This window comes from Labeo rohita, chromosome 5 (assembly GCF_022985175.1).
Source record: "Labeo rohita strain BAU-BD-2019 chromosome 5, IGBB_LRoh.1.0, whole genome shotgun sequence".
In the NCBI taxonomy this organism is placed as follows: Eukaryota; Metazoa; Chordata; class Actinopteri; order Cypriniformes; family Cyprinidae; genus Labeo; species Labeo rohita.
Genome location: NC_066873.1, coordinates 41,891,065 through 41,917,539, shown reverse-complemented (window position 1 = coordinate 41,917,539; position 26,475 = coordinate 41,891,065). Strand labels below are relative to the sequence as shown.

Sequence of the window (26,475 nt, the reverse complement as noted above, 5' to 3'; positions counted from 1 at the left end):
AGCAGGAAGTGCATCACTGCTCAGTTACGTGTCACGTCAAAAGGTTCTGTACACAAATATCACTGGCTGCTTAATTTTTATCACGAGATGTGATCGTTCTCCCTCGTTGGACCTACACTCGTTCTTCAGATATCGGCCTGAGTGTCTGTTTGAATTCGTAAGTTATTGTCCAGTTCTTTCCAGAATGTTTCACTGACGGTCAGAGGGTGAGTTGTAGCGGAAAAGTCCTCCGGTAGCGATGACAGAACCTCTTTGACTCTGTACTATTAATTACGCAATGATTACGTGTCAAGAAATAAATTTAGCAACCGGTATTTTTCGATACACAAACTTAACGACATAATTTCAATCAACCGATAGAACAGCGATAGTCATTTAAATAGTTTGACATCAGTTTATGTTGTGTTTCAGATAGTTTTCTTTTTTCGGTATTTTTTTTTTACTTTATTTTGGTGTTTAGCTCACAATTTAGTATAAATATTAATTAAAAGATTTTTAAGAGATAGTTTATTGTTTATATTATTATTTTATCAATTTAATTACATATGATACTTTTATTATTATTATTAAATATTATATACTTTATAAAATAAAATGACTAACATTTTTAACAAATATTTTTATTTTATATATTTTTTTATATATATATTTGATTTAGTTTTAGCCATCACATTTCACTCATATTTCATTAGCTAAAAAGAAAATTAATTTATTTTCCCCAGTTCTCATTACAATGATACAGTGATATTAAAAATAGGCTTTATCTTAATGCAAAAGATAATTTCATATTCTTTCTTTTGATTTAACCTGGGAATTTCTTTATGACATTCATGCTTTTTGATTAATCGGTAAACACATTCCTGGCAGTCTGGCTCCAATGAACTTGTTATTAATGTCAATATTAGATGTACATTACGAATCTTGACGAAGTTGCTCTATCCAAACAGTGCTCATGTTGATGGAGTGTCTCGTGCCTGTCTGACGGGTTTCATGTGAGACAGAGAGCAGTCAGGATGAGTGCCGTGGCGCTCGCGCTGGAGGTGGTGGTGGTGTTCTTCCTCGCACTCTTCCTGCTGCACCGATATGGAGATTTTCACAAGCAGCATCGGATGGTCCTGTTCGCCACCCTCCTTGCCTGGTTCCTGTGCTTCCTCATCGTCTTCATCCTCCCACTGGATGTCAGCACGGTGAGAGCCCCTGCATGTGTGGAGATCATAGTTAAAGATGTTGTGGTGTAGTAGTTAAAAATCTGGGCTGGTAACTGAAAGGTTGAAGGTCTGACCTGCCTAAGTGTGCTAAACCTGTTTCTGTTTTTTTTTTTTTTTTTTAATATACAGTCAAACCAAAATGTATTCAGACACCTTCAACATTTCTCACATTATCACAGTTCATTCACTATAGTTTAGAAAATGGTAATAAAGTATGACAAGAACTCAGATTTGAACTGTGTTCAGAACAAATTCATCTTGATAATGTCAGATAACTTTGATAGAAAGTTATGTAATGGATTATATTACAATACATCAATAGTTTGGTGACCAGTTACCAAGCAATGCTTAATTTTGTTCAGTCTGTGGTGTAAAAAGGTCACAATAGGCAATTGAAAAAAAAAAAAAAAAAAAAAAAAAAAAAAACCACTTGTGGCTGAATAATTTTTGTTCCCAAATTTTTTATCAGTTTTACTGTTAGTCCACTGTATGAAGAATTTTTTTCTTTTAATATGTCACAGCTATCCTCACTTACATAAATGTCCTGCACCCACTAGTTAAAAAAATATGTAAAAATTATATCTGGTGTCTGAATAATTTTTGGTTTGACTGTATACATTTATTATATTTTTGGGTGCAATTTCTGTAAAATTCTATTAAAAATGATCATCCAATAACTATGAATAACTAAAAAATTTCCTAAAGAAAAGTCTTAATTTGTCAAATTAAGGCCTTAAAAAGGTCTTAGATCCAAGCAGAAAGTCTTAAATTCATAAAGTTATGGCATTAAAGTTTGCATGAACTGCAATAAAAATGAACAACTTCCTCAGTATTTTTGTTTTGTACTGTACATTTACTTGAGATGCAAACTGAAGATATGACGTCTTGTTTTCTGAGAAACTGAACAAAATTATGATTTTTTTTTTTGTTGTTGTTGTTTAAAACAAGAACAAATATCTGCCATTTGGCGTATCAAAACTTATTTCCTTTTGAATTAATTAGGTTTTTCTGATATTATTCTCGTTTTGATCATAAATCTACATTAGCCCGTTTCCACCACTGAATAAAAACATTAAAAAGGTAATTGTAACTTTTTAAATCTCACATTATTTTTTTTTTTCCTCATAATTGTGAGAATTTAACTCGCAATTCTGAGAAATAAAGTCAGAATTGTGTGATGTATGCTCACAATTGTGAGTTATAAAGTCAGAATTGCAAGATATAAACTCACAATTCTCTATTTTTTCTCAGAAATGTGAGATATAAACTCGCAATTGTGAGTTATAGTCAGAATTCTGAGATGTAAACTCGCAATTCCAACTTTTTTCTCTCAGAATTGCGCAATATAAACGCACAATTGCAAGTTATAAAGTCAGAACTGTGAGATAAACTTGGAATTTAGACTTTTTTTCAACGAATTGCAAGATATAAACTTGCAATTGAGTTATAAAGTCTGAACTGTGAGATATAAACTCACAATTCTATGAAAAAAGTCAGAATTGCATGATATAAAGTTGCAGTTGTGAATTATAAAATCAGAATTGCAAGATATAAACTCGCAATTCTGACTTTGTGAGATATAAACTCCCAATTCTGAGAAATAGTCAGAATTGCATGATATAAACTCTCAATTGCGAGTTATAAAGTCAGAATTGCAAGATATAAAATCAAATTCTGACTATTTTTCTCAGAATTGTAAGATATAAACTGACAATTGCAAGTTATAAAGTCAGAATTGCAAGACTTAAACTTGCAATTTTGACTTTTTTTTTCTCAGAATTACAGGATATAAACTTGCAATTGAGTTATAAAGTCTGAATTGTGAAATATAAACTCACAATTCCAAGAAATAAAGTCAGATTTGCATGATATAAACTCAAAATTGTGAGTTATGAAGTCAGAATTGCTCACAATTCTGTGTGTTTCTCTGAAATAAAGCCACAATTCTGAGAAATAAAGTCAGAATTGCATGATATAGTCACAGTTTGACTTTGTTTCTCAGAATTGCAAAATATAAACTCACAATTATGAGTTATAAAGTCACAATTCTGACTTTTATAGAAATGATGTTAGAATTGCGGGTTTATATCTCAAAATTGACTTTTTTTCTTGCAATTTTGACTTTATAACTCGCAGTTGCGAGTTTATACTTCATTTCTCAGAATTGTGAGTTTGTGTCATGCAACTCAGAGGAAAAAAAGTCAGAATTGTGAGATAAAAAGTTGCAATAACCTTTTTTATTTTTATTCAGTGGCGGTAACAGGCTTCCATATAAATCCACTTCATTTTGATCAGATTTCCTTATTCTAGTGGTTGGGAGCAGAGTTATTAAAGCCATTTTTTGGCTAAATGTATTAAAAAGTAATGGAGATCTTTTGGAAGATGTATTTTCAAAACTATGAAGCTTTGCCAATACAAGACAACATTTAGAGAACATATTGACAAATTATGTTCCATAAATTGTATTCATTTAATTGTCATTTCTTGGTCTTCAAAGTTCTTAAAGTCCAAAATGAATAAAATAGCCTTCATAAAACCTGCAAAAACTCTGTGTAAATGAGTAGTAGAATAAAACTAGGCAATAATGTTTGCATTTATAATTAGGGCATTTAACATATGCTGTTATCTAGAGCCATTTACTGTATTCGTGACTGCCATGATCAACAGATGGCAAGCATGCAACCCAGAACATTTGCTGCGGGGGAAAGGAAGCGCTATCTAAACACAAATAAGATGTAAAAGCAGTTTGATTTTTCTTTCTTATTCTTAATCCCTGTGATGTGTTGCTTCCACAGACCATATATAACCAGTGTAAGACTGATAATAAGGCCCACCTGGTGGCGAGCGACACTTTGAAGAGCGATAATTCCTCCAACTCCTCAGTACTTCCAACACAAAGGTAAACACGTTTGCTTTGGTCAAATGAACAGCACTAGCACGAACTAAAGCCATGAAGTGTGTTTAAACACTGTTGTACAAATAGTGCTAAAACTTCTATGTTGAGTTAACACAGTTAATATGGTTATACATTAACTTTTCACCATCATTCCACCTTCTTCCGATTACAGGGTCCTAAAGACTTGCCATAAGCCTTGGAGTTACATCCCAGATGGGATTCTGCCTGTGTTTTGGAGGGTGGTTTACTGGACGTCACAGTTCCTGACATGGTGCGAGTGAAATTATGTCATTCCCCTGGTTCTTCACAATTAGGAGCAAGAGTAGGGTGCTGTTGACAGACCTACCATGATCTCTGATATTGTTAAATTATGTTTTTAGCCACAACAGACCAGGTTAGACACCATATTTAATTTAATGGGATGAAAACGAGGCTGAACAAAATTGACAAAATCGTTTCTGTTTTACGGCACTTTTTTATAATTACCAATTCAATGAGAGTGTTTGCTTTTACTGAAGTATAATTGATTTGAAAATGTCTTGTTTCCATATGCACAGGCTTTTGATTCCCTTCATGCAGTCGTATGCACGTTCAGGAGGTTTCTCTATCTCCGGAAAGGTAAAAACGGCTCTGATAGAAAATGCCATTTATTATGGCACATACCTGCTTATCTTCTGCTCCCTGCTCATCTACGTCGCCGTCAATCCAAAATGGCATCTCACCTGGTCAGTGTCCTGCCCTCATCTTTCCCCTTTAGCCAATCACAACACTACTTTCATTTGTAGACTAGTGCACATCTAACTTTTTTTTTACTCAAACTTGTTTTAAGGTCTGACTTACGGACGATCGGCATTACCGCCGCCAACACCTGGGGGTTGTTTCTGCTGGTGTTGTTGTTAGGATACGGCCTGGTTGAAATCCCACGCTCCTTTTGGAGAGCATCGTGCCACGGGCAGCTGCTGGCAAAGACGTACTTTAAAGCAGCAAAACTGATGACGGAAAAAGCAGATGCCGAGGAAAACCTGGAAGACGTCATGGAGGTGAGATCATCCATTCTTTGGTCAAAGTTCATGCATTGTCTTATTAAAAAAATAAGTGCATACTTACTTAAGTGTTCACACTTTCACAGGATGTCAGAACAGTCAATGAGACGATCAAATACAATCATCCATTACGCAAATGCATTGACACTATTTTGAATAAGGTAAGTTTAATATAATCTACATCCTGCTGACTGTGCATGTGAAAATATGGTGCATTAACACCTTCATGTCTTTTTCAGTGTCCTGTAGAATACCAAAAAAAGATGGGCAGGAACATGGACGATTATGAGGACTTCGATGACAAAGGAAACCCTTATCCTAGCAAAAAGAGTTTAGTCAAATTACATAAACAGGTAATACAATCACTGCAGCTTTAGAGAATATATAATATTAAGGAAATTCACTTATGACTTATGTTGAAATTATATATATATTTTTCTTAATTTAGCAATTTTAAATGTAATTTAATTTTAATACAATTTAAAAATATAATCAAATATTATTTTGAAAATCTATTATAATTTTAATAGGGTAGTTCACCCAAAAATGAAAATTCTGTCATTAATTGCTCACCCTCATGTCGTTCCAAACTCGTAAGACCTTTGTTCATCTTTAAAAACACAAATTATAATTTTAATAATTTATTCCTGTGATCAGTTAAATTTTCAGCATCACTACTCCAGTCTTAAGTGTCACATGATCCTGATTTGCTGCTCAAGAATTTTTTTTTAAAATTATAATCACCAATATTTAAAACAGTTGAGTACATTCTTTAATGAATAGAAAAATCCAAAGATAAGCATTTACCTGAAATAAGCTTTTTTTTAACATTATACACTATAACATTTAAAAGCTTGGAGTCAGTATAATTTTTATTATTATCATTATTATTATTATTATTATTATTATTACTACAACATAATAATAATAATAAAAAAAAAATTAACAGCAAAACAGAATATAAGAATGTTTTCTGAAGGATCATGATGCTAAAAAATCAGCTTTGAAATCACAGGAATAAATTAATTTTTAAATATATTCCAATAGAAAATAGTTGTACTGTTTTTGCTGTACTTTGGATAAAATAAATGCAGGCTTGGTGAGCAAAAGTGACTTCGTTTAAAAACATTAAAAATCTTACCATTCAAAAATTTTGACTGGTAGTGTAGTGAAATGACATGAGAGTGTGTAATTACTGACAGAATTTTCATTTTTGGGTGAACCAACCCTTTAATATAAATATAATATGTAATTATTATATTAATATAATTTCATATAAATAATGGATTTATATATTTAATATCATTTTTAAAAAATAATTATTTATAATAAAATATATATAATGATTGATATGTATGGTAATTGCATCGTATTAATATCTTCTGTCAGGTGATCTATGCTGTTCAGAGGCATAACCGTACTCAAGTTCAGTGGCAGATTCTATTGGACGAGGCTTTTCACTTAGAGGACGTGGCCAAAAATGAAACAAGCTCCACCCACCAGTTCGTTCACAGCTTCCCCTCTGCAGAACCGTCTGGATGGATCAGCAAGTACCTGTACACACCCACCGTGGGTGAGAAAACCTGTGAATACATTCACTCCTTTCATAGGCGAAAATACCTTTCTGATCTTGCAACAATAATACCTTTAAAGCATGAGGGTCCATTCACAATGAGCACGTCAACAAAGAATATTTCAAAACAATGCATTCCCATTCACCCATTCAAACCCACTTTTGTCTTTTATGTTATTTTGTACACATAATAGAAAATAGGAAAGCATTGTTGTATATTTGTGCTGCAGGGCTAACTGGAACCTGCCTATAAGGCCTATTCGATCAAACAATCTTGCTCAATCTTTTCTTTAACGCATACTTCACTTGGGTGGTGTCAGCAGCTTGCTTTCACAAAGTTGCACAAAAACACACAAGTCTAACAAGATTGCAGTGTTTGTGGAACGTTTTTTTGCTGAATACTTACAAAAAATATCAGTAGTTTTATCATCAAATGTCACACCGCTTTGAAAAGACTCTGGAATGGTTGCTTAATTTCAGCACACACACGACTAATCTCACCGGCCCATGACCTTACAGTACAAAAAGAAGAAGTTGGTCAAGAGTCAAGAATAAAGTCGAGATATTACGAGAAAAGAGTCAAAATACTACGAGAATAAAGTCGAAATATTACGAGAATACACTTAAAATACTACGAGAGTAAAGTCGGAATGCTACGAGAATAAACTTGAAATATTACGAGAATAAAGTCGGAGTACTACGAGAATAAAGTCGGAGTACTACGAGAATAAAGTCGGAGTACTACGAGAATAAAGTCGGAATACTACGAGAATAAAGTCGGAATGCTACGAGAAAAAACTTGAAATATTACGAGAATAAAGTCGGAGTACTACGAGAATAAAGTCGGAATGCTACGAGAATAAAGTCGGAATGCTACGAGAATAAAGTCGGAATACTATGAGAATAAAGTCGGAATGCTACGATAATAAAACTTGAAATATTACGAGAATAAAGTTGGAATACTATGAAAATAAAGTCGGAATACTATGAGAATAAAGGCGAAATATTACGAGAATACACTTAAAATACTACGAGAATAAAGTCGGAATACTATAAGAATAAAGTCTGAATACTATGAGAATAAAGTCGGAATATTACGAGAATAAAGTCGAAATACTACAAGAATACACTTAAAATACTACGAGAATAAAGTCGGAATGCTACGAGAATAAACTTGAATTATTACGAGAATAAAGTCGAAATATTATGAGAATAAACTTTAAATACTATGAGAATAATGCCAAAATACCACGAAAATAAAGTCGGAATATTACGAGAATAAAATCGGAGTACTACAAGAATAAAGTTGGTTATACTATGAGAATAAAGTCGAAATATTATGAGAATACACTTGAAATATTTCGAGAATAAAGTCAGAATACTATGAGAATAAAGTCGGAATACTATGAGAATAAAATTGAATACTTCCATTGACTGTCGCACAGTGACAGAATACAGTGACATCAAGGCTGTGATATGATTGGTTATCAAGGCTCAAGTTGGCCATTACGCTTTTTTTTCCAATGTTCAAGCTGTGGACCTTGCTATCTCCCAGTAACAAGACCATGTCTGGATGGACATCTGTGGGATTTTTGCCTGTTTTGTCATCCAGTGTCTCAACAAGTCAGACAATTTGAGGTGTCATTAATGTCTGAAGCACAGATTTTGCAGAGTTTACAGTATATTTAGCATTAGGGGTTTGTTCAAATTACTAACCTGAAGTAAAACATGTTAATGAATGTAAATAAGCAGTTTGAATAGGAAGTAAACTCATGCATCTCTCTCTGTCCTGTAGAGTGGTACTGGGAGTGCGTTTTTCGCCGGTGGTGTTATCGCGTGCTGGCTGTGGTTTTGTGCATGTTTTCTGCAGCCGTGGTCTGGTCTGAATGCACCTTCTTCAGCACACAGCCCGTTCTGTCTCTCTTCGCTGTCTTCATTCAGCTCGCAGAGAGAGACTACAACTACGTTTACATAGAGGTGAGAAAAAAAACAAAGGCACAATTACATACATATATTTGAAATGGCCAATCAGAAAACGGCATACTGACACCAACATAGCTAAGAGCTGAAGCCAGGGTACAAAATTAACACCAAAATGAAAATTGACTGGCCATAAAACCATACTTTGCATAATTTTTCTTAGATAAAAAGCCTTTTTGACCCTATGACAGTGGGATTGTTTGTTAATTAATTAATTAATTTATTTATTTGTTTATTTATGTTGTAGTTTACCTGAATAGTGACAGTTACAATACACTTAGATAAACTGTTTTCTATTTGAATACATTTTAAAATGTAATTTATTCTTGTGATCAAATCAAAATTTTCAGCATCATTACTCCAGTCACAGGATCCTTCAGAAATCTTTCTAATATGCTGATTTTCTGTTCACGAAACAGTTTATTATTGTTATTATTATCAATATTTAAAACAGTTGAGTTAACAATGTTAATTTTTTAACGTTGTTAACATCGGTGCAATTTCTTTCAGGATTCTTTGTACAGAAAGATCCAAAGATCAGCATTCATCTGAAATAAAAAGCTTTTTTAACCATATACACTATGCCATTAAAAAGCTTGGAGTCATTAATAATAATTAAATTGAGCAAAAGTGAAAATAAAGACATTTATAATGTGATAAAAGATTTCTATTTTAGTTAAATGCTGTTTTTCTGAACTTTCTATTCAGCAAAGAAACCTGAAACAATTCTGCTCAGCTGTTTTCAACTTAATAAAAATAAATGTTTTTTTAATGGCAAATCAAAATATTAGAATGATTTCTGAAGGGTCATGACTAGAGTAATGATGCTAAAAATTCAGCATTGAAATCACAGGAATAAATTACATTTTAAAATATATTCAAATAGAAAACATTTATTTTAAATAGTAAAAATATCTCAAGATTATACTGTTATTGCTGTACTTTGGATCAAATAAATGCAGGCTTGGTAAGCAGAAGAGACCTCTATAAAAAACAATAAAAATCTTACTGTTCAAAAACTTCTGACTGGTAGTGTACATATATACTATTTATGCATCATTTTACCAAGTGAATCAGAAACAGAATTCAACAATAAAAAAAACATGTAAACGACATGACTACTGGAAATCAGTGGTAAAAAATGGTTGGAGAGGTTGCAATACTGAAACCTGTATATTGTTCTTTTGTCACTAGATGGCGTGTTTTGTCACCATATTTTTCTTGTGTTACTGCGTCTACTCCACTGTGTTCCGTATCCGAGTCTTTAACTACTATTACCTGGCCCCTCACCACCAGACGGACGCCTACAGCCTGCAGTTCAGCGGCATGTATGAAACACCATGAGACTGTTATAAAAGTCATCTGTGGGTTGTTTTGATTAGCTGCTGTATCAGTATTCTGCATATAATTCTGATTGCTATGCAGGTTGTTTTGCCGTTTGACCCCTCCGCTGTGTCTGAACTTTCTGGGTGTGATTCACATGGATTCCACCATCTCCCATCAGAAGAGAGAGCCGACAGCGTACAACTCAGTGAGTCACATACCACTCTCACAGATAAATATGATCACGAATCTATAAAATTAGCCTCAGTAAGTAATGCACCATAAAGGGTTTTATTAAGCAAAGTTTTTAGAGCTAATCTAGAATTTTTTTAAAATTTGATCTGTGTTGCACCAATTAATTTTAAAAAGATGAACAAAGATTAGAATACTAACCTGTGATTAAAACCTTCATCTACAGGTAAATTTAATTGAAGGTGATTTTATTTATTTATTTATTTTTTTTTAATTTCCTAACTTGTAAATTTAAAGTAAAAAAAAATTCTAAAAATTAAAATCTAAAATTTAGACTACCAGTCAAAAGTGAAGTTTAAAAAAAGTAAAATTGAAATATTTTTACTATTTAAAATAACTGTTTTCAATTTGAATATATTTTAAAATGTAATTTATTTCTGTGATTTCGAAGCTGAATTTTTAGCATCATTACTCCAGTCACATGATCCTTCAGAAATCATTCTAATATTCTGATTTGCTGCTCAAAAAACATTAATCTTTATTATGTTGAAAACAGCCGAGTAGAATTGTTTCAGGAATCTTTGATGAATAGAAAGTTCAGAAGCACAGCATTTATCTGAAATAGAAATCTTTTGTAACTTTATAAATGTCTTTATCATCACTTTGGAATTTAAAGCGTCCTTGCTAAATAAAAGTAGTAATTTAATTTATAAAAAATGATACTGACTCCAAGCTTTTGAAGGGTATAGTGTATAATGTTAGAAAAGCTTTTTATTTCAGATAAATGCTGATCTTTGGATCTTTCTATTCAAAGAATCCTGCAAAAATTTACTCAACTGTTTTAAATACTGATATTAATAATAATAATAATAATAATAATACAAAATGTTTCTTGATCAGCATATTAGAAGGATTTCTGTAGGATCATGTGACACTGAAGACTGGAGTAATGATGCTGAAATTTAGCTTTGATCACAGTAATAAATTACATTTTAAAATATATTCAAATAGAAAGCTGTTATTTGAAATAGTAAAAATATTTCACAATATTACTGCTTTTGCTATATTTTGGATCAAATAAATGCAAGCTTGGTGAGCAGAAGAGACTTATTTAAAAACCATTAAAAATCTTACTGTCAAAACCTTTTACTGGTATTGTACATATGTACCATTTTACCAAATTAATCAGAATTCAACAATAAAAACCATATAAACAACATGACATAGTAAACAACATACATATTTTTCGTACTTTTATTCAAAACTCTTTTGAAATCAGTTATAAGTGCATAACTTATATTATTTATAATTGTATAAATAATATAATTTTTATATTTATTTAAATGTATCAGTGTAACAAAAAGCAATATTTTATCTATTTTACTACATTTCAAAAAAACTATTGAATTTACTAAAAATGCAATATGGTAACTTCTGTGAATTTTTTTTTTTTTAATTTGTGTTTTAAATTCTCAAAGTTTTTTGATACCATGTGATGCTATTAAAATATCCATGTCTTGCAAGTCTAAAAAATCTTTTTGATAATGAATTTGGCCACACAGAAGCAAATTAAACTCACAGCATTAATTTGTGATGATGCTTAATTTTATATAATAAAAATATCATTATTCAGTTCAAGTCATTTCAGTGTTGCTTCAGTTCAGCTCAATTCTCAATCTCTCTCTGTCTCTCTGTTAGATAATGGGATCCATGCAGGTCCTGTCTTTCATCGCGAATGGATTCTATATTTATTATCCTATGCTCGTTGTTTTGCTCTGCATTGCAACTTACTTCAGGTAAGATTTCACTCCAACACAGGTTCTTGCATATTTGGCTTTTAAATATGATAGAGACTGTTGTTGGACAACTGTTAGCTATTTGTTCTTGTTCTTTCTAGTCTGGGCACACGCTGTCTGAATTTACTGGGCTTTCAGCAGTTCATGGGTGAGAATGATCTGACCTCTGACCTGGTGGACGAGGGAAGGGAACTCATCCGGAGAGGTACAGACAACAGCCCTTTATTCAAACACTCAAAAGTTGCCCATTTAAAGACCAGTGAATTCAAAATTGGACTTGTTCATCCATGTTAATGCATTCCTAATCATAGTTCAGATCATTTTAGCAGATATTCATTTAAAATGACAATAAATGTTTTTTTTTTTTTTTTTAATTATTTGATCTAATTGCAATATTCCTATGAAAGACTGTAAATGTTAACATATTTACTGCTGTTTAAAAGTTCAGAATAAGTACGATTTTTAATGTTTTTTTTTTTTTAAGTAAGGTTTATATACTAGTTTGCATGTCAGGCTATTTTGTTGTGTCTTTAAAAGGTGCTACATCACATGTTCATCTTGCTTTTGTGTTCAGAAAGAAGAAAACGCCAGAGAACAGAGGATGGTGAGGGCAGACGAAGAGTGAGTTTGTTTCTGGCTAAACTGCCTTAAAATTATTGATGAGAATAGATACATGTATGTGATCACTGCTGCCTGTCTGAAACCTGTTCATCACGTCTTTGTAAGGAATGGAGGGAACGCTATAGTGAACAGAGAGAACGGTATGGCGGGAGGAACAGAAGCACGTACTCTGAGCTGAAGGAGACGGACGGCCCCGGCACAGACACTGGCAGAGGTGAGGAGGATTTGCATGGTCACAGAACACTTCTGCAAAATGCTTTGAGCAAAAACAGTCAAGAACATTGAGTTAAAAGACAGCTAATAGTATTGATTTATGTATTTAATTAACTGCACTGACACTGATGAATGAGAGCAAAACTGTGAACTGAAGTGAGCTAAATAGTGACACCAGCTTTGCAACATTGAGATTGTTACTGAACTGAATTGAATCAACACTGAACTGACTGAATATTGACTCTGTTGTCTTCACTAGAGCTAATTAAATTAAAACTTTTGAAACATCTATAGAGCTGCAATTTTTTTTTTTTAATAATTTATTAATTTTACAATATTAACAGTGTTATGTTTATGGTTTAGTAATGTGAATCTGCTTTGAAATTTTTTATAAAGCACTATATAAATAATGTGATTTGTGTGTGTGCAGCTCAGTCCCGTAGAGATCGAAGCGACAAAGCTGAGTTACTTCAGGACGTAGAACCATTAGACTTCACTGGAGAAGAACCGCTGGAAACAGATAACAGGAGGTCTGTATTATTATATCTATAAAATGAATGCATTACTTTCAGCTATGAAAAGCGAACCAGAACTCATAAATAATGTTTTTCTCATGCATTTGTATGCTGTCACTCTAAATACTTTATTGCTTAGATGATGCATGGTATACAAAGAAATTATAAAAAAAAAAAATAGATCCAACAATGACATAAGAAGTCTTGTTTTTTTTTTGTTTTTTTGAAAAATTTATAAAAATAAAGTGAATTTATGACTAAAAAAAAAAAAAAAGTTTAAATATCTGCCAGTGGGCTCAACTTAAAGGAAAAGTCCACTTCCAAAGCAAAGATTCACATATAATGTACCCACCCCATTGTCATCCAAGATGTTCATGTCTTTCTTTCTTCAGTCTTAAAGAAATTATGTTTTTTGAGCATTTTTCTTCATATAATGGACTGATATGGTGCCTCGATTTTGAACTTCCAAAATGCAGTTTAAATGCGGCTTCAAACGATCCCAAATGCGGTTGTAAACAATCCCAGCTGAGGATGAAGGGTCTTATCTAGCGAAACGATTGGTTATACTTTTTAATGTCAAATGCTCGTCTTGTCTTACTCTGCCTGGACTGTTTTTGTTCCGGTTACGATTGCAGTTTTTCGACATACCCTAACTGTCTTGAGCCAGAATACACAGAGTTCATGGAGAGCAAGACAAGACGAGCATTTGAGAATAAAAATATTTAAATTGTATCTTTTTAATGAAAATAACCAATTGTTTTCGCTAGTTAAGACCCTTCTTCCTCGACTGGGATTGTTTACAACCCCATTTGAGAGCGTTTGAAGCCGCATTTAAACTGCATTTTGGACGTTCAAAATCGGGGCACCATATCAGTCCATAATATGAAGAAAAAATGCTGAAATGTTTTCCTCAAAAAAACAATTTCTTTACGACTGAAGAAAGAAAGACGTGAACATCTTGGATGACAATGGGGTGAGTACATTATCTGTGAATCTTTGTTTTGGAAGTGGACTTCTCCTTTGAATCAAATGGAAAACAAGTTATGGCCAGTTGACAGATATTTGTTTTAAGAATAACTCACTTAATTTTGTTCAAAAAAACAATTCATATCTTCATTTTGCATTTCAAGTAAATGTATCTTGATTTTAAGATGTTCAGAAGACAAAAATACTGACAAATACACTACCAGTCAAAAGTTTTTTTTATGTTTTTTAAAGAAGTCTCTTCTGCTCACCAAACCTGCATTTATTTGATCCAAAGTACAGCAAAACAGTAAAAATTTTAATTTTTTTTTTTTATTTAAAATAAATGTTTTCTATTTGAACATATTTTAAAATGTAATTTATTCATGTGATCAAAGTGGAATTTTCAGCATCAATACTGCAGACTTCAGTGTCACATGATCCTTCAAAAACCATTCTAATATGCTGATTTGCTGTTCATGAAACATTTATTATTATTATTATTAACAATATTTAAAACAGTTGAGTACATATTTGAGTACATATTACAGGATTCTTTGATGAATAGAAAGATCCAAAGATCAGCATTTATCTGAAATAAAAAACTTTTGTAACATTGTACACTATACCACTATGTTTTCAACAATAATATATTTTTAATATATTAATATATATTTTTTTAAAGCAAATCAGAATATTAGAATGATTTCTGAAGGATCATGTGACTGGAGTAATGATGCTAAAAATTAAGCTTTGAAATCACGGAAATAAATTACATTTTTTTTATATATATTAAAATAAAAAATAATTTTAAATAGTACAAATATTTCAAAATGTTACTGTTTTTGCTGAAGAGACTTCTCTTTAAACCATTAAAATTCTTACTGGTAGTGTATATTTATTTTTTTGCAATGAATGCAACCTTTAATGCTATGACTTTATACATTTAAGACTTTCTGCTCTAATTTAAGACCTAGTAATGCCTTAATTTGTGGAACGGCAACTTAAGACTTTTTAAGACCAACAGAAACCCTGGAATAAGTTTGCCATTTTCAGAGTTTCCACTGAAGTTAATGGACTTGTGTTTCTGCAGGTACGCTGGAGGACATTACCTCTCGACCTCTGCATCTCGTACACGCATCTTTGATGATGTTTGAAAACAGGAACTATGAAGGGAAACTGTTTGCACTTTTTAATCTTCACACTCTTCCTGAAGTGTCCAGTGAGGGACTGCAGCTTTAACGCTTCTGTCTTTCTGTAAAGTGTTTTGTGTGTGTTTTGTCCTTTACTTCCATTGCCCCTTTACTTACAGATGAAGTCAAAACAGCAAAAGCTTCAAACACAGCTGTAGATCACTGAAGGCGCTGCATCTTTAGAGCAGCGACGGATGGTTTTCATGTAGAGGATCATTATCATGTGGCTGAAAAGGGAAATAAAATGGTCATATTTTAATTAGAAGCCTAATTTGAAGATTTCTTAAAGATTATATTTACTGAATACATGAACAAGGGATTTTTTTTTTGGGTCACCCAGATGCATGAGGTCTCACTGGGTCCTGATCTGTGTGCCCTGCTTTGACCTTTCACTCTCAAGACGAGTAAATGACCTACAGGAAATACTTTTGTTAGACCATTTTGTTTAACCATTTATTATTTAATACATCACACCTTAAAGTTACAGGTGAGATGATTCTGGTCTCATTTTGGATATCCAGCTTTTGTTTTGTACTGTAAACAAATCTTTTCGATCAAACAGCGAAAGATGCCTGAATGCATATAATATGAAAACTGTTTTACTTTTACATTTATGTTATATTTATTATGAATGTCTCTGAATTAATATTAAATAACTTCTCAGTGCTACTGACATGTTGAAGGATGATTTGTTTTTTTTTTTTTTTTTTTTTTTTTTTTTTTTTTTTTTTTTTTTGGAAGCTGACACACAAATCTGTATAAGCAGCTGTTTTTCTTCTGTTTTGTGTTCTCGTTTATTTTCCTCAATACCTCAAATAAAAATTCCAGAGATCTTAATTACATTTCTGTAAAATTGTGTACAACTGAGTGAGACCAAAAAAAGAAATGTTTTAAGATTTTAATGCTACTTAGTGACAGATTTGGCTGTTCACACCAACCATAACAGAGTTTGAACTGAAGAAAAAGAATACAGGTTAACATGTTCTTATTTCATGTGTAAAATTAATTCAGGAAAGACAAGGAATTACTCAATCAAGAATATAGGCTGAATTAACAGAGAACAGTATTTAAAGTTTTAAAGTATTTTAAAATGTGCAGAGAGAGGGCAAGGCAGTAAACATCTATGGGCCATTCCACCAAATAGGTTAATCTAGTAATACATACATTTAACTATTCAAAATCTGTACTGTTATCAAAACTCTTATGTCTTTTGAAAAGCATGTTTAAAAATGTCAACTTAAGGTCAAAAGTTTTTGAACAGTAGGATTTTTAATGTTTTTTAAAGAAGTCTCTTCTGCTCACCAAGCCTGTATTTATTTGATCCAAAGTACAGCAAAAACAGTGCAATTTTGTAATATTTTTGCTATTTAAAAAAAAACTTTCTATTTGAATATATTTTAAAATGTATTTTTTTTTCCTGTGATTTCAAAGCTGAATTTTTGCATCATTACTCCAGTCACATGATCCTTCAAAAATCATTCTAATATCATATCATATCATAATGCTCAAAAAACATTTATTATTATTGTTGAAAACAGCTGTCTTTATCATTACTTTTGATCAGTTTAAAGTAGCATTGCTAAAAAAATGTATTAATTTCTATTATAGAATTATTTTATTTACTATTATTAATTTCCTATTATAGAAAAAAGAAAGACAAAAAATTATATATATATATATATATATATATATATATATATAATTTTAGTTGAATTACTGAAATAAATAATTTTTAAAAACTTTTTAACGACTAATTTATTGAGATGCACCTGTATATATATGTATATATACAGTAATCAACATTTGAAGTAGATGGGTAATGATGCTAAAATTTAGCTTTGATCACAGGAATAAATTACATATTAAAATATATTCAAATTAAAAACAGTATAAAAATAGTAAAAATATTTCAAAATGTTACTGTTTTTGCTGTACTTTGGGTCAAATAAATGCAAGCTTGATGAGAAGAAGAGACCTTAAAAAAATATTAAAAATCTTACTGTTCAAAAACTTTTCAAAAACTGTAACTGTTGGTTTCATGGTCAAGTAAATAATATTTGTTATTAAAAAAAAAGTTTATCTACACAAGGTGTATTTATCTAAAGCACAAACTTTTTTTGTTCTCATTTTAAAGGCATCTCAAAACCTCAAGCTTATCCATTTTCTATGATGCAATTTATTAAACATTAAACTTAATTTAAAAAATAAAAATAAAATAAAATTACGTAGTAAGCATGGAGCACATGCTTTTAAGAGGAGCAAGCAAATTATAATGATTTACCAAAGGCTTGTATTTTTTAAATAAACAAGTTACATCTAAGAGATCATTTAGATAACACAGTACATTAATAATGATGCTCCCAGTCAGCATTACAGTGTCATCAAAAAGAAAATGAGACCACGTGCTTTCGGTCATTTCATTTCCTTCGGAATATCCAGATGATGCAATATCCAGTTGAAAATGTGTCTTGTGGAATTTTCCCAGTTTTTTTTAGAGAGCACTACTAAACATGACTAAAATATGTATTTTATTTAAAATATTATAGATTTATTTTAAAATAAATTAATTTAAAGCAAATGGGATCGAGATGCAAAAATAATAATACATGCAAAATATTTATAGTTTATGTTGTCAGTGGTTTAGGTATTTTTTATTCATTTTTAAAAATTATATATTTTAATTTTGCACTTAGTTAATGTGCAGGACACTTTGCTTAATAATAATGATATGTGACCCTGGACCACAAACCAGTCGTAAGGGTTATTGTTTTGAAATTGAGATTTATACACAATGAATAAACAAGCTTTCCATTCAAGTATGGTTTGTTAGGATAGTACAATAAAAAAAAAAAAAAAAAAAAATCTAAATATTGAGAAAAATCACATTTAAAGTTGTTCAAATAAAGTTCTTATCAATGCATATTACTAATCAAAAATTAAGTTTTGATATATGTACGGTAGAAAATTTACAAAATATCTTAATGGTACATTTTGGCATGAAAGAACAATCGATTATTTTGACCCATACAATGCATTTTTGGCTATTGCTACAAGTATACCTGTGCTACTTAAGACTGGTTTTGTGGTCCAGGGACACAAATGTATTTTATAGTTAATTTTCTTGCATATTTGGCACCCATTCGGTGGAATAGCCCCTAAGAAACCGGACTAGACAGGAGACTATAATATAATTGTACTGTGGAACAGCAGGTGGCAGTAATGCAACAAATCGGAGACCAACTGGCGTGTGAAAGCCCAACAAAGAAGAGATCCAGACGATCCCACGTTTGAAAAAAACTGCGGGAAACGGACGACAAACACTTTCTCCTGCTTCATTTAACCTATTTTAACTTACATAAGGTAACATTTTAACACAAAATATATACAATATATAATATCTGTAAGATCCGCATTATTTTCCCTAATAATATATTTTTAAATATGGATAAACAAAAATCACTGCAACCTACAGCTTTCGGTTTTCAAATGCTGTAAATAGGAGAGAATGCTTGCTGAGACTTATCTGAAGGAAAGAAAGACTACCCTAGCAACTATTTCTTCAAAAAGCACCTAGCAACAAATGTAGCTATTTTTAAAATCTATTTGGCAACTTTTAGCAACTGTGACTCATGATAAAAAGACACACATTTTCCCTCTAAATTACACAAAAATTGGAAATCAAAGATGTCTAACAGTTCCCATATCACGTGAATAAATTTGCTAGATGCAGTTGTTCTATAATAATTGTTCATTTATGATAACACGTTGTTATTAGTTTGTCAGTTAGTCAGTAAAAAAATGTAAGAAAAATAGAAAAGGTACTGGTAATTTTCTAAGTTGTAACCTGAGAACAAAAAATACAATGTGTCATTTTAAATTCAGGTTAAAAACCTGTGAAAAAAACAATTCTGAAAATTCCTTCAAATTAACACAGTACATTGTGCCCTACTTTACAGACTTTTCTTAAAGTGTAGCATACTAACTAACTACCAATACACACTGCTTAAAAATATAATTGTTCAGAATGTATAGTTAATAAGAAAATACTTAAAATGTAATTGTATGCTCTATTCTATGCAGTTTTGTGTTGTGATTACATAATAATGTCATCGCACAGTGACATCAAAACGTCATTTAGCAACAAATTGTCCTGCCTTTAGCAACTTTCCCTAAAAATTAGTTGGCAACACTGTGCATAATTTGTATTTGTCCTCTTCACAGAAACACTGACTTGCCAGCATCACTCTTGATCATCATCATCGCCATGAAGAAAATGAAGAATATTAACAATAATAGCATTATGAACTACTTTAAGGTGACAAAATGCAAAACATTAAGAAGCATGGATTACATATTTTAATGTATTTATCACATTTCTTAGCTTGGCTGTTGACTTCTTTATGTAGAACATTGTATTAATTTGTTTCGCCTTAGTTTAAATGATTATGGTGATGATTGTTGAATGTCTGTTTCAGAAAAAGCAGACTGACAGCAACAGTGGAGCCAGAATGGCATCACAAGCTGGTGACAATGCTCAGGTAAGGTCATGATTTTTAAATAATAATGATTCAGGTCTAAGAAATAATATTTTTGGTTATTGCTCATGTATCTGAAAAACAGCCAATGAAGACATGCAGGCCATGTAAATGAGCAAGCTCAAGTTTTTTTTTTTTTTTTTTTTTTTTTTTTTTTTTTACTTATTTACAAATAAAAATACTCACCTATGGAACACAATGGAAGCATTCAGAGACTATACTTCTGTTGTCAAGCTCACAAAATAGCAAATAGTTAGTATAGACCATTTTGCTAGATGTAAACAACACTGGTCCAGAAGCACTTCCTGTTTTTTTTTTGTTTGTTTTTTTCACATATACAAGTACATCTTAAAGGTGCAAATGTAACATTTTTATCCAGTTAAATGTTATGTTGGTTGTATTTTTTTGTGATGTTTGTGTAAAGTTAAAAAAAAAAGAAACAGGAAGTGTATCGGGACCAGTATGTTTACATCTGACGAAATGGTCTATTGCTGGTGCAGTATATTCACAGTCTTTTGAAGTCTGAGAATCAGACCAAAATAATTAGTAATTATTCTAATGTTTTCAAACGATATAAAGTGTTCCCTCGCCATTTGGTTTTGCAGATATATTCAATGAATTTTAGTAAATAACTAAAAGAGTGTTTTCACAACACGTCATCAGTTGGCCGTATTGGTGGCACTGAACGTAAACAATGCAACTGAACTGTATGAAACTCATATTTTGCTGACAATTGCTGCTGAAAATGGTCGATTATTGACATGTTTTGGGCTGTACTTATCGGTCAGACCGAGAAAAACATTTGGAGTACTATAGACTGCCAAAAGTTACAAAAAGCGTTTGTGGTTGTCCAAACTGAACCAGGATTTCCAGGGCATAATTCTTTCAATCTTCAACATTTGTGCTTGTTTTTCTCATTTCTGGTCAGGTAGGTGAAATTTTGGGCTAATATCTTTAATAATACTGCTCATACGTATCTTTAACCACCTATTAACTTTGTCAAAATATTGCGCTGTTGTCTGCTTACTAAGTCTTCTCTATATGATTTAGCAGCTTAAACTTTTTTTTTTTCTCCATGGTTTGGACAGCATAAATTAGCAAAACATATATTCAGTAGTACATTAACCATGCAATCGATGCTGTTGTTTACCCTGTATTCCAGTCAGTTTCTCACACAAAGCTAATGTATGGCTTTAGAAGACTATTGCAATAAAGCAAGTATGAACTACTTTTTTCCAACTTGGGAGTGAAATAGTGCACGTTACACACACTGAAAATCGTACATGCTTTGAGTGCACTTCTGTTTAATTAGGCATGGCAGTATTATAAAATTCAATGCTATTCTGATGAATGTCTTAAATTGTATTAGATTCAAGTGTACTTAATACATATGCTATTTTAATGTTGCTACTGTAATTGTTCTAGGAAAGACATGCAAGCAAGAAAAAAGAAAAGGGGATTGGAACTAATGGACATGATTCACTAAAGGTTTGTATGCATACTAACATATCACTGGATAAATTGTTTATGGGTGCTGATGAAAAAATATGTGGAATTTCTCTTCAAAAACATTTTGGAAAGACTTGTTAGCAACTTTAAAATCCATATTACTCTCTTTGCTCATCATTATGATTTACAATATGAAAAAAATAAAATATGGTAAAACGTGTGTACATGTACATCTCGTGTGATCTCATATTAGAAATCTGACAACATTTCACTTTCATTTACTAAGGAAAGAACAAACCATTTTTGTAAGGAGGAAGAGGGACAATCAAAAAGTCATCTACAACAGGTATGACTTTAAGTAAAAGTGCATGTTATGCACTGTGAAATTTGTTCTTGTTATTATCAGTATACATTATAATATTATTCAGTATTGTTAATCATTATATGGAAGTTCTATACTCATAGATGTTTAAGTAAATGCTTTTGTGTGTTGTTGTTCTTTCACAGAGTGCTGAAGGGCAAAGCCACACTTTTAGTTTCCGCTACAAATATAACAAACACGCCGTGGCCTGTGATACATCCAAGACTGTGATTGGTGCTCTTAATACAAACAAGACTTTTAGAAAGATTAAAAAAAACAACATGAATAAAGAAATAGTGATCCGGAGATCCAAAGGAGCAGTTCCTAGAGCGGCCGTGAAGACCGATTTCCCCTGCTGCCTCATTGAAAATGATGAGCTCTTGGATATAATCTTCATCAAAAATGGTGGAAATGTTCCTTCAGAGAAAAAAACAACTGGAAGGCGTTCATTCTCCAGTGAATCAGAAAACATAGTAACCTTTAACATCAAAACAAAAGGAGGGAAGAGTGTGAAGCGCCTAATGAAAAACAGTGAGCTGAGGTTGAAAGTTGATGATGTTTGTGTGTACGCGTTCAAAGACGACAAACTGAAGGCTGCTCTAAAACGCGATGGGCGATTCACCAATGTCATATTCACGAAACACTGTGCACTTTCTGAGTTTGGGAGTGAGACAATCCATGAAATGTCCAACACTGTAGAGCATCTTAATGGAAAGCATTTTGAGATCATTGTTATCAGTGACAACAACCAGCCAGATAGCCAAGAGAATTTCTTGAGTGATGTCAGCACAGAAATGAATGAAGCTTCAGCTGATGATCTGAAAGAAAACGTTGATCCTAATAAGCATCATGCCAACACTGAGCAAGAAGAAACTCAAAAGAAAGAAAGAGTGAAATCCACGAAGACTTCAGCTAAATACTATGAAATAAATAACTCAGAAGAGATTCGGGAAATTCTGTGTTCGCAGTTGGACATTTTACTGAAGTTGTTAATGCGGCGAGAAAAACTAAAGAAGAACTCTGTGTTCCAAAAGTTCTTTAGAGCAGAATATGATAAAAGCGTTCAGAGTTTCTCTGAAGTGTATAAAATAAAGCAGCTCATGAAACTCTCTGACTCTGTGTGTCAGATTCGAGTGGAGGGATTCGCCAAAGGAACCGGCTTCTTACTGTTTGGGAGATTTGTTCTAACTAACGCACATGTTGTTAAGGACTTTCTCGAGTCTCCTGACAAGCTTTCTTCTACAAAGTATTTAGAAGCAGCATTTGATTTTGAACGTCTGGACTCGAAGGTGAAGCTGGTGCCGGTCAAGAAACAGCTCGCTGCTTACTGTTTCTTAACAGATGCCAATCAATGCCGTCTTGACTTTGCTCTTCTTGAACTGGATGATGTTGATGAAATCACAGGCCGTCCTAGATTGCTCAGTCGATACTTGGGTGGCTCTCCTCCTAACCGTGGTGGGATCTGCATTATGGGACATCCAGATGGTGGGATTAAGAAAGCAGACCCCTGCTTAATCGTTGAGAATTTACAAGAGGCTGCAGATAAACACATCTCTGAGAATGACAAATTCATTTATGTTATGACACAGAAAAGTTTTGAAGATAAATGGAATGTTTATGAAAACCAGATTAATTATAACTCTTGTTTTTTTCATGGATCTTCTGGCTCTCCAGTTTTTGATGAAGACTGCTATCTCATTGGTGTGCACACCGGTGGATATGTGTACCCAGGAGAAAAGGGTAAAACTAGAAGTGTTGTGGAATACGCCTATTCCATTCAGCCCATCCTGGATATGATCAGAGCACAGGCTAAGATAAAAGGTTTGCATGAGGTCGTCAATACCTTAGAAGCCTACAGCAATAAAAGCAATGAGTCTGGGACTGCAGAGCAAGACAATCAGACTGACTGAGAAATGGAAGATTCTGACTGAAGCGTCCACATGCCGTCATTTCTTTGGGTGAAAAGACAGCAATGGCTTCAATTCTGATTTTTTTTCATTTTTTCATTTTGGGTTTTCACTTTTTATATAAGATAAAGTGTCCAAAAGCTGAAGTTTCTCTAATTTCTGATAAATAAAGTCATTATGGGTGATAGACTAAAAATACATTTATAATTCATTCTTTATTGTATTTTCTTTACATCATTGTAAAAGTTGCGAATGTCCTGTAAAGAAGAAATATGAAAACATTGTTTTTTATAAATAATCTTGCTGTTCAAACACTGAATACATTTTAAAACAACACATAAAATACATTTTATAAAAGGCCCAATTTATCCAATTATGAGTACTAAATTTCTGGAATCTGATGACATGTAATCAGTACTACCCTTAACTGCCTAAGAATAACAACTGCATCTTCACTAAACCTTGAGTATAGGACAAAAATTTGCACTTTAGCTCAAATAATATGCAGAATGTCCTCTAAAAAGTATTACCTTGAATATTTCAAAGTACAGTACTTTAATCCAGAGGTAGACAGGCCTGATCGTCCTGCTGAGTTCAGTCCCAAACCTGCTCCAGCACACCTGCCTGTCATTTTCAAACAATCAATCTTGGTTTGGTGGTTCAGGTGTGTTTGATCAGGGTTGGTGCTAACCTCAACAAAATCTGTGGATTCACAACAATCATTCTGTTAAATCATTGTATTCTAGTACTATTGACATGTAGTTTTTGTTTAAAACTGTTGTTCTTTCTGTTCTATGGCAGTAGTAGGAATTATATCTAGCTGAATCAAAGGGTTGATATCTGTGATAATTGATAACAGTTTTTCACTGTTAAAAAACTGACCACAGATGTGCTAAGATGTGAAAATAATTTTAGTGTCAGTGACTAACACTTTGAAGATACATAAACAGAAACATGCACTCTTCTAGCTAGGACTCAAACAGATCAATATAATGTATATAATATATAATATAAACAAGTCATATAGTGGCAGTGACGCCAGTGACCGTCATTCACAATTTTATGACAGACTTATAATTTTAGAAATTGTACGCAGATAAAAAAAAAATGTTCAATCATAAGTTTCGATTCTCTTAACTGGGTGTGGACTAAAGAGCAGATATGGAACATGGCAAGCTGTTTTAACATTTAATCTGTAAAACGTATTAGTATCTATTTTTATGCTACTAGTATTTATTTATTAGCTATTATTATCTATTCCTTTAGGTGCTAGTACTTAATTATTGGCTGCTTAGGTACTAGTATCTTTTTTAAAGATTCTGGTACTTATTCATTAGATACTAGTTTTATTATTTATTACATAACAGTACTTATTTCGATAGTGACTAGTAACTGTTCTGTTGTTACTAGTATCACATTTCAAATTTACTATAAGGATTCAGATATCAACTATTCAGTTTTGACTAGTATGTATTTCAACTGTGACCAATATCTTTTCAAATATTACCATTACAAAGCATTTATTAGATACTAGTACTTTTAAATACTAATACTTAAGCTTCCCATGTGTCCTTTGGCAAATACATAATTTTGCCTACTTTTTTTTAACAACATTTTATTATGTAAGCTAAAGAATAAGCACTAGTAACTAAAAAAATAAGTACTACCAGGATGAAAATATAATGTTTTAAAAATCAAATGCTGAAATAGCTTGCCATATATGGATGGTTTCTTTAACTGGGTGTGTACTGGATGAGAAAAGAAACAAGTCAGGAAGTTCAGATACTGTCCTACACCATCTAGATTCTCTCTTAACTTGGATAAGGTAAGAATTTCTTAAGAATAACTGTAGAATTTGACTATTTCTAATTTAAAGGCAACATTGCTAAAATAAAGTGAAACAAAAAGCTTGAGGTAACTTGTCAAAAAATGAACTGGATACTACAGTGCTTGAGTGTTATCCATATTCCAATATAAAATCACCAATTACTTAATAAAAAATTTCAAATATAAGGCTTATAAATCCGTGTATCATTCGTCCATTCGTTTTTTGAATACTGAAAGAAGAAACATGAGAAAACGGCTTCTTTTTCGTTTTTTCATTTTTTCCAGAAAAACGAAAAACAAGAATTCAGCTTGATTTTTCGTTTTTCGTTCAGAGATGGAAAAATGAATAAACAGCTTGAATATTCGATTTCTACAAGTGGGCGGAACGAAACACTCCTTTCTGTTGATTGGTCAGCCGAAGATCAAACCGTGCCCCCGTCAGTTCTTCCCCAGTTTCGCACTGTATCCTCCACCTGCTGCAGTTGACGGATAATTAACGCGTTTATTGCAAATACATTTAATCTTTTTTTGCTCACGAAACAACCACACTGACAAATGGCTCGACACAACCCCTACCGGGGCAGAGCCTAGACAGGGCTTTCTTCTGTGTGCTATTCTCAAAGTGCCACGTTTTTTATCATGAAACATGCTGTGATTTATTCCAAAGTAACTTTAATAATAATAAAACTTAATAATGCATTTAAAGTCAACTAACCTTAATGCAGCATGTTAAAAGTAGACGCCTCAGCTGTGTCATGGTTCATGTTTGTGGCATACGCCAGAAAGATGTTAAAGGAAAGCAGCGCATTCTGTTGTTTACTTTATTTTTCAAAGGGATGCATTTTGCTGTCATTTTGAATTTACACAAATAAAAAGAATT

The 26,475-nt window shown here is 32.3% G+C and overlaps 2 protein-coding genes across 2 annotated transcripts; both read left to right on the top strand.

The window, feature by feature from the left end:
* On the top strand, window positions 1-16,353 carry lmbrd2a (LMBR1 domain containing 2a). Its single transcript, XM_051109264.1, has 18 exons — window positions 1-157; window positions 948-1,187; window positions 4,004-4,107; window positions 4,277-4,375; window positions 4,662-4,829; window positions 4,934-5,144; window positions 5,234-5,308; window positions 5,387-5,500; window positions 6,537-6,720; window positions 8,516-8,697; window positions 9,895-10,028; window positions 10,126-10,231; window positions 11,914-12,011; window positions 12,113-12,216; window positions 12,586-12,632; window positions 12,738-12,846; window positions 13,276-13,375; window positions 15,417-16,353. The coding sequence occupies exons 2-18, from the start codon at window positions 1,014-1,016 to the stop codon at window positions 15,478-15,480; spliced, it is 2,073 nt and encodes a 690-aa protein (XP_050965221.1). The 5' UTR covers window positions 1-157; window positions 948-1,013; the 3' UTR covers window positions 15,481-16,353.
* Window positions 16,354-18,746: 2,393 nt separating this feature from the next.
* On the top strand, window positions 18,747-23,944 carry LOC127165021 (serine protease FAM111A). Its single transcript, XM_051109265.1, has 6 exons — window positions 18,747-18,876; window positions 19,738-19,831; window positions 19,992-20,054; window positions 21,477-21,539; window positions 21,787-21,846; window positions 22,008-23,944. The coding sequence occupies exons 2-6, from the start codon at window positions 19,781-19,783 to the stop codon at window positions 23,769-23,771; spliced, it is 2,001 nt and encodes a 666-aa protein (XP_050965222.1). The 5' UTR covers window positions 18,747-18,876; window positions 19,738-19,780; the 3' UTR covers window positions 23,772-23,944.
* The last annotated feature ends 2,531 nt before the right edge of the window (window positions 23,945-26,475 follow it).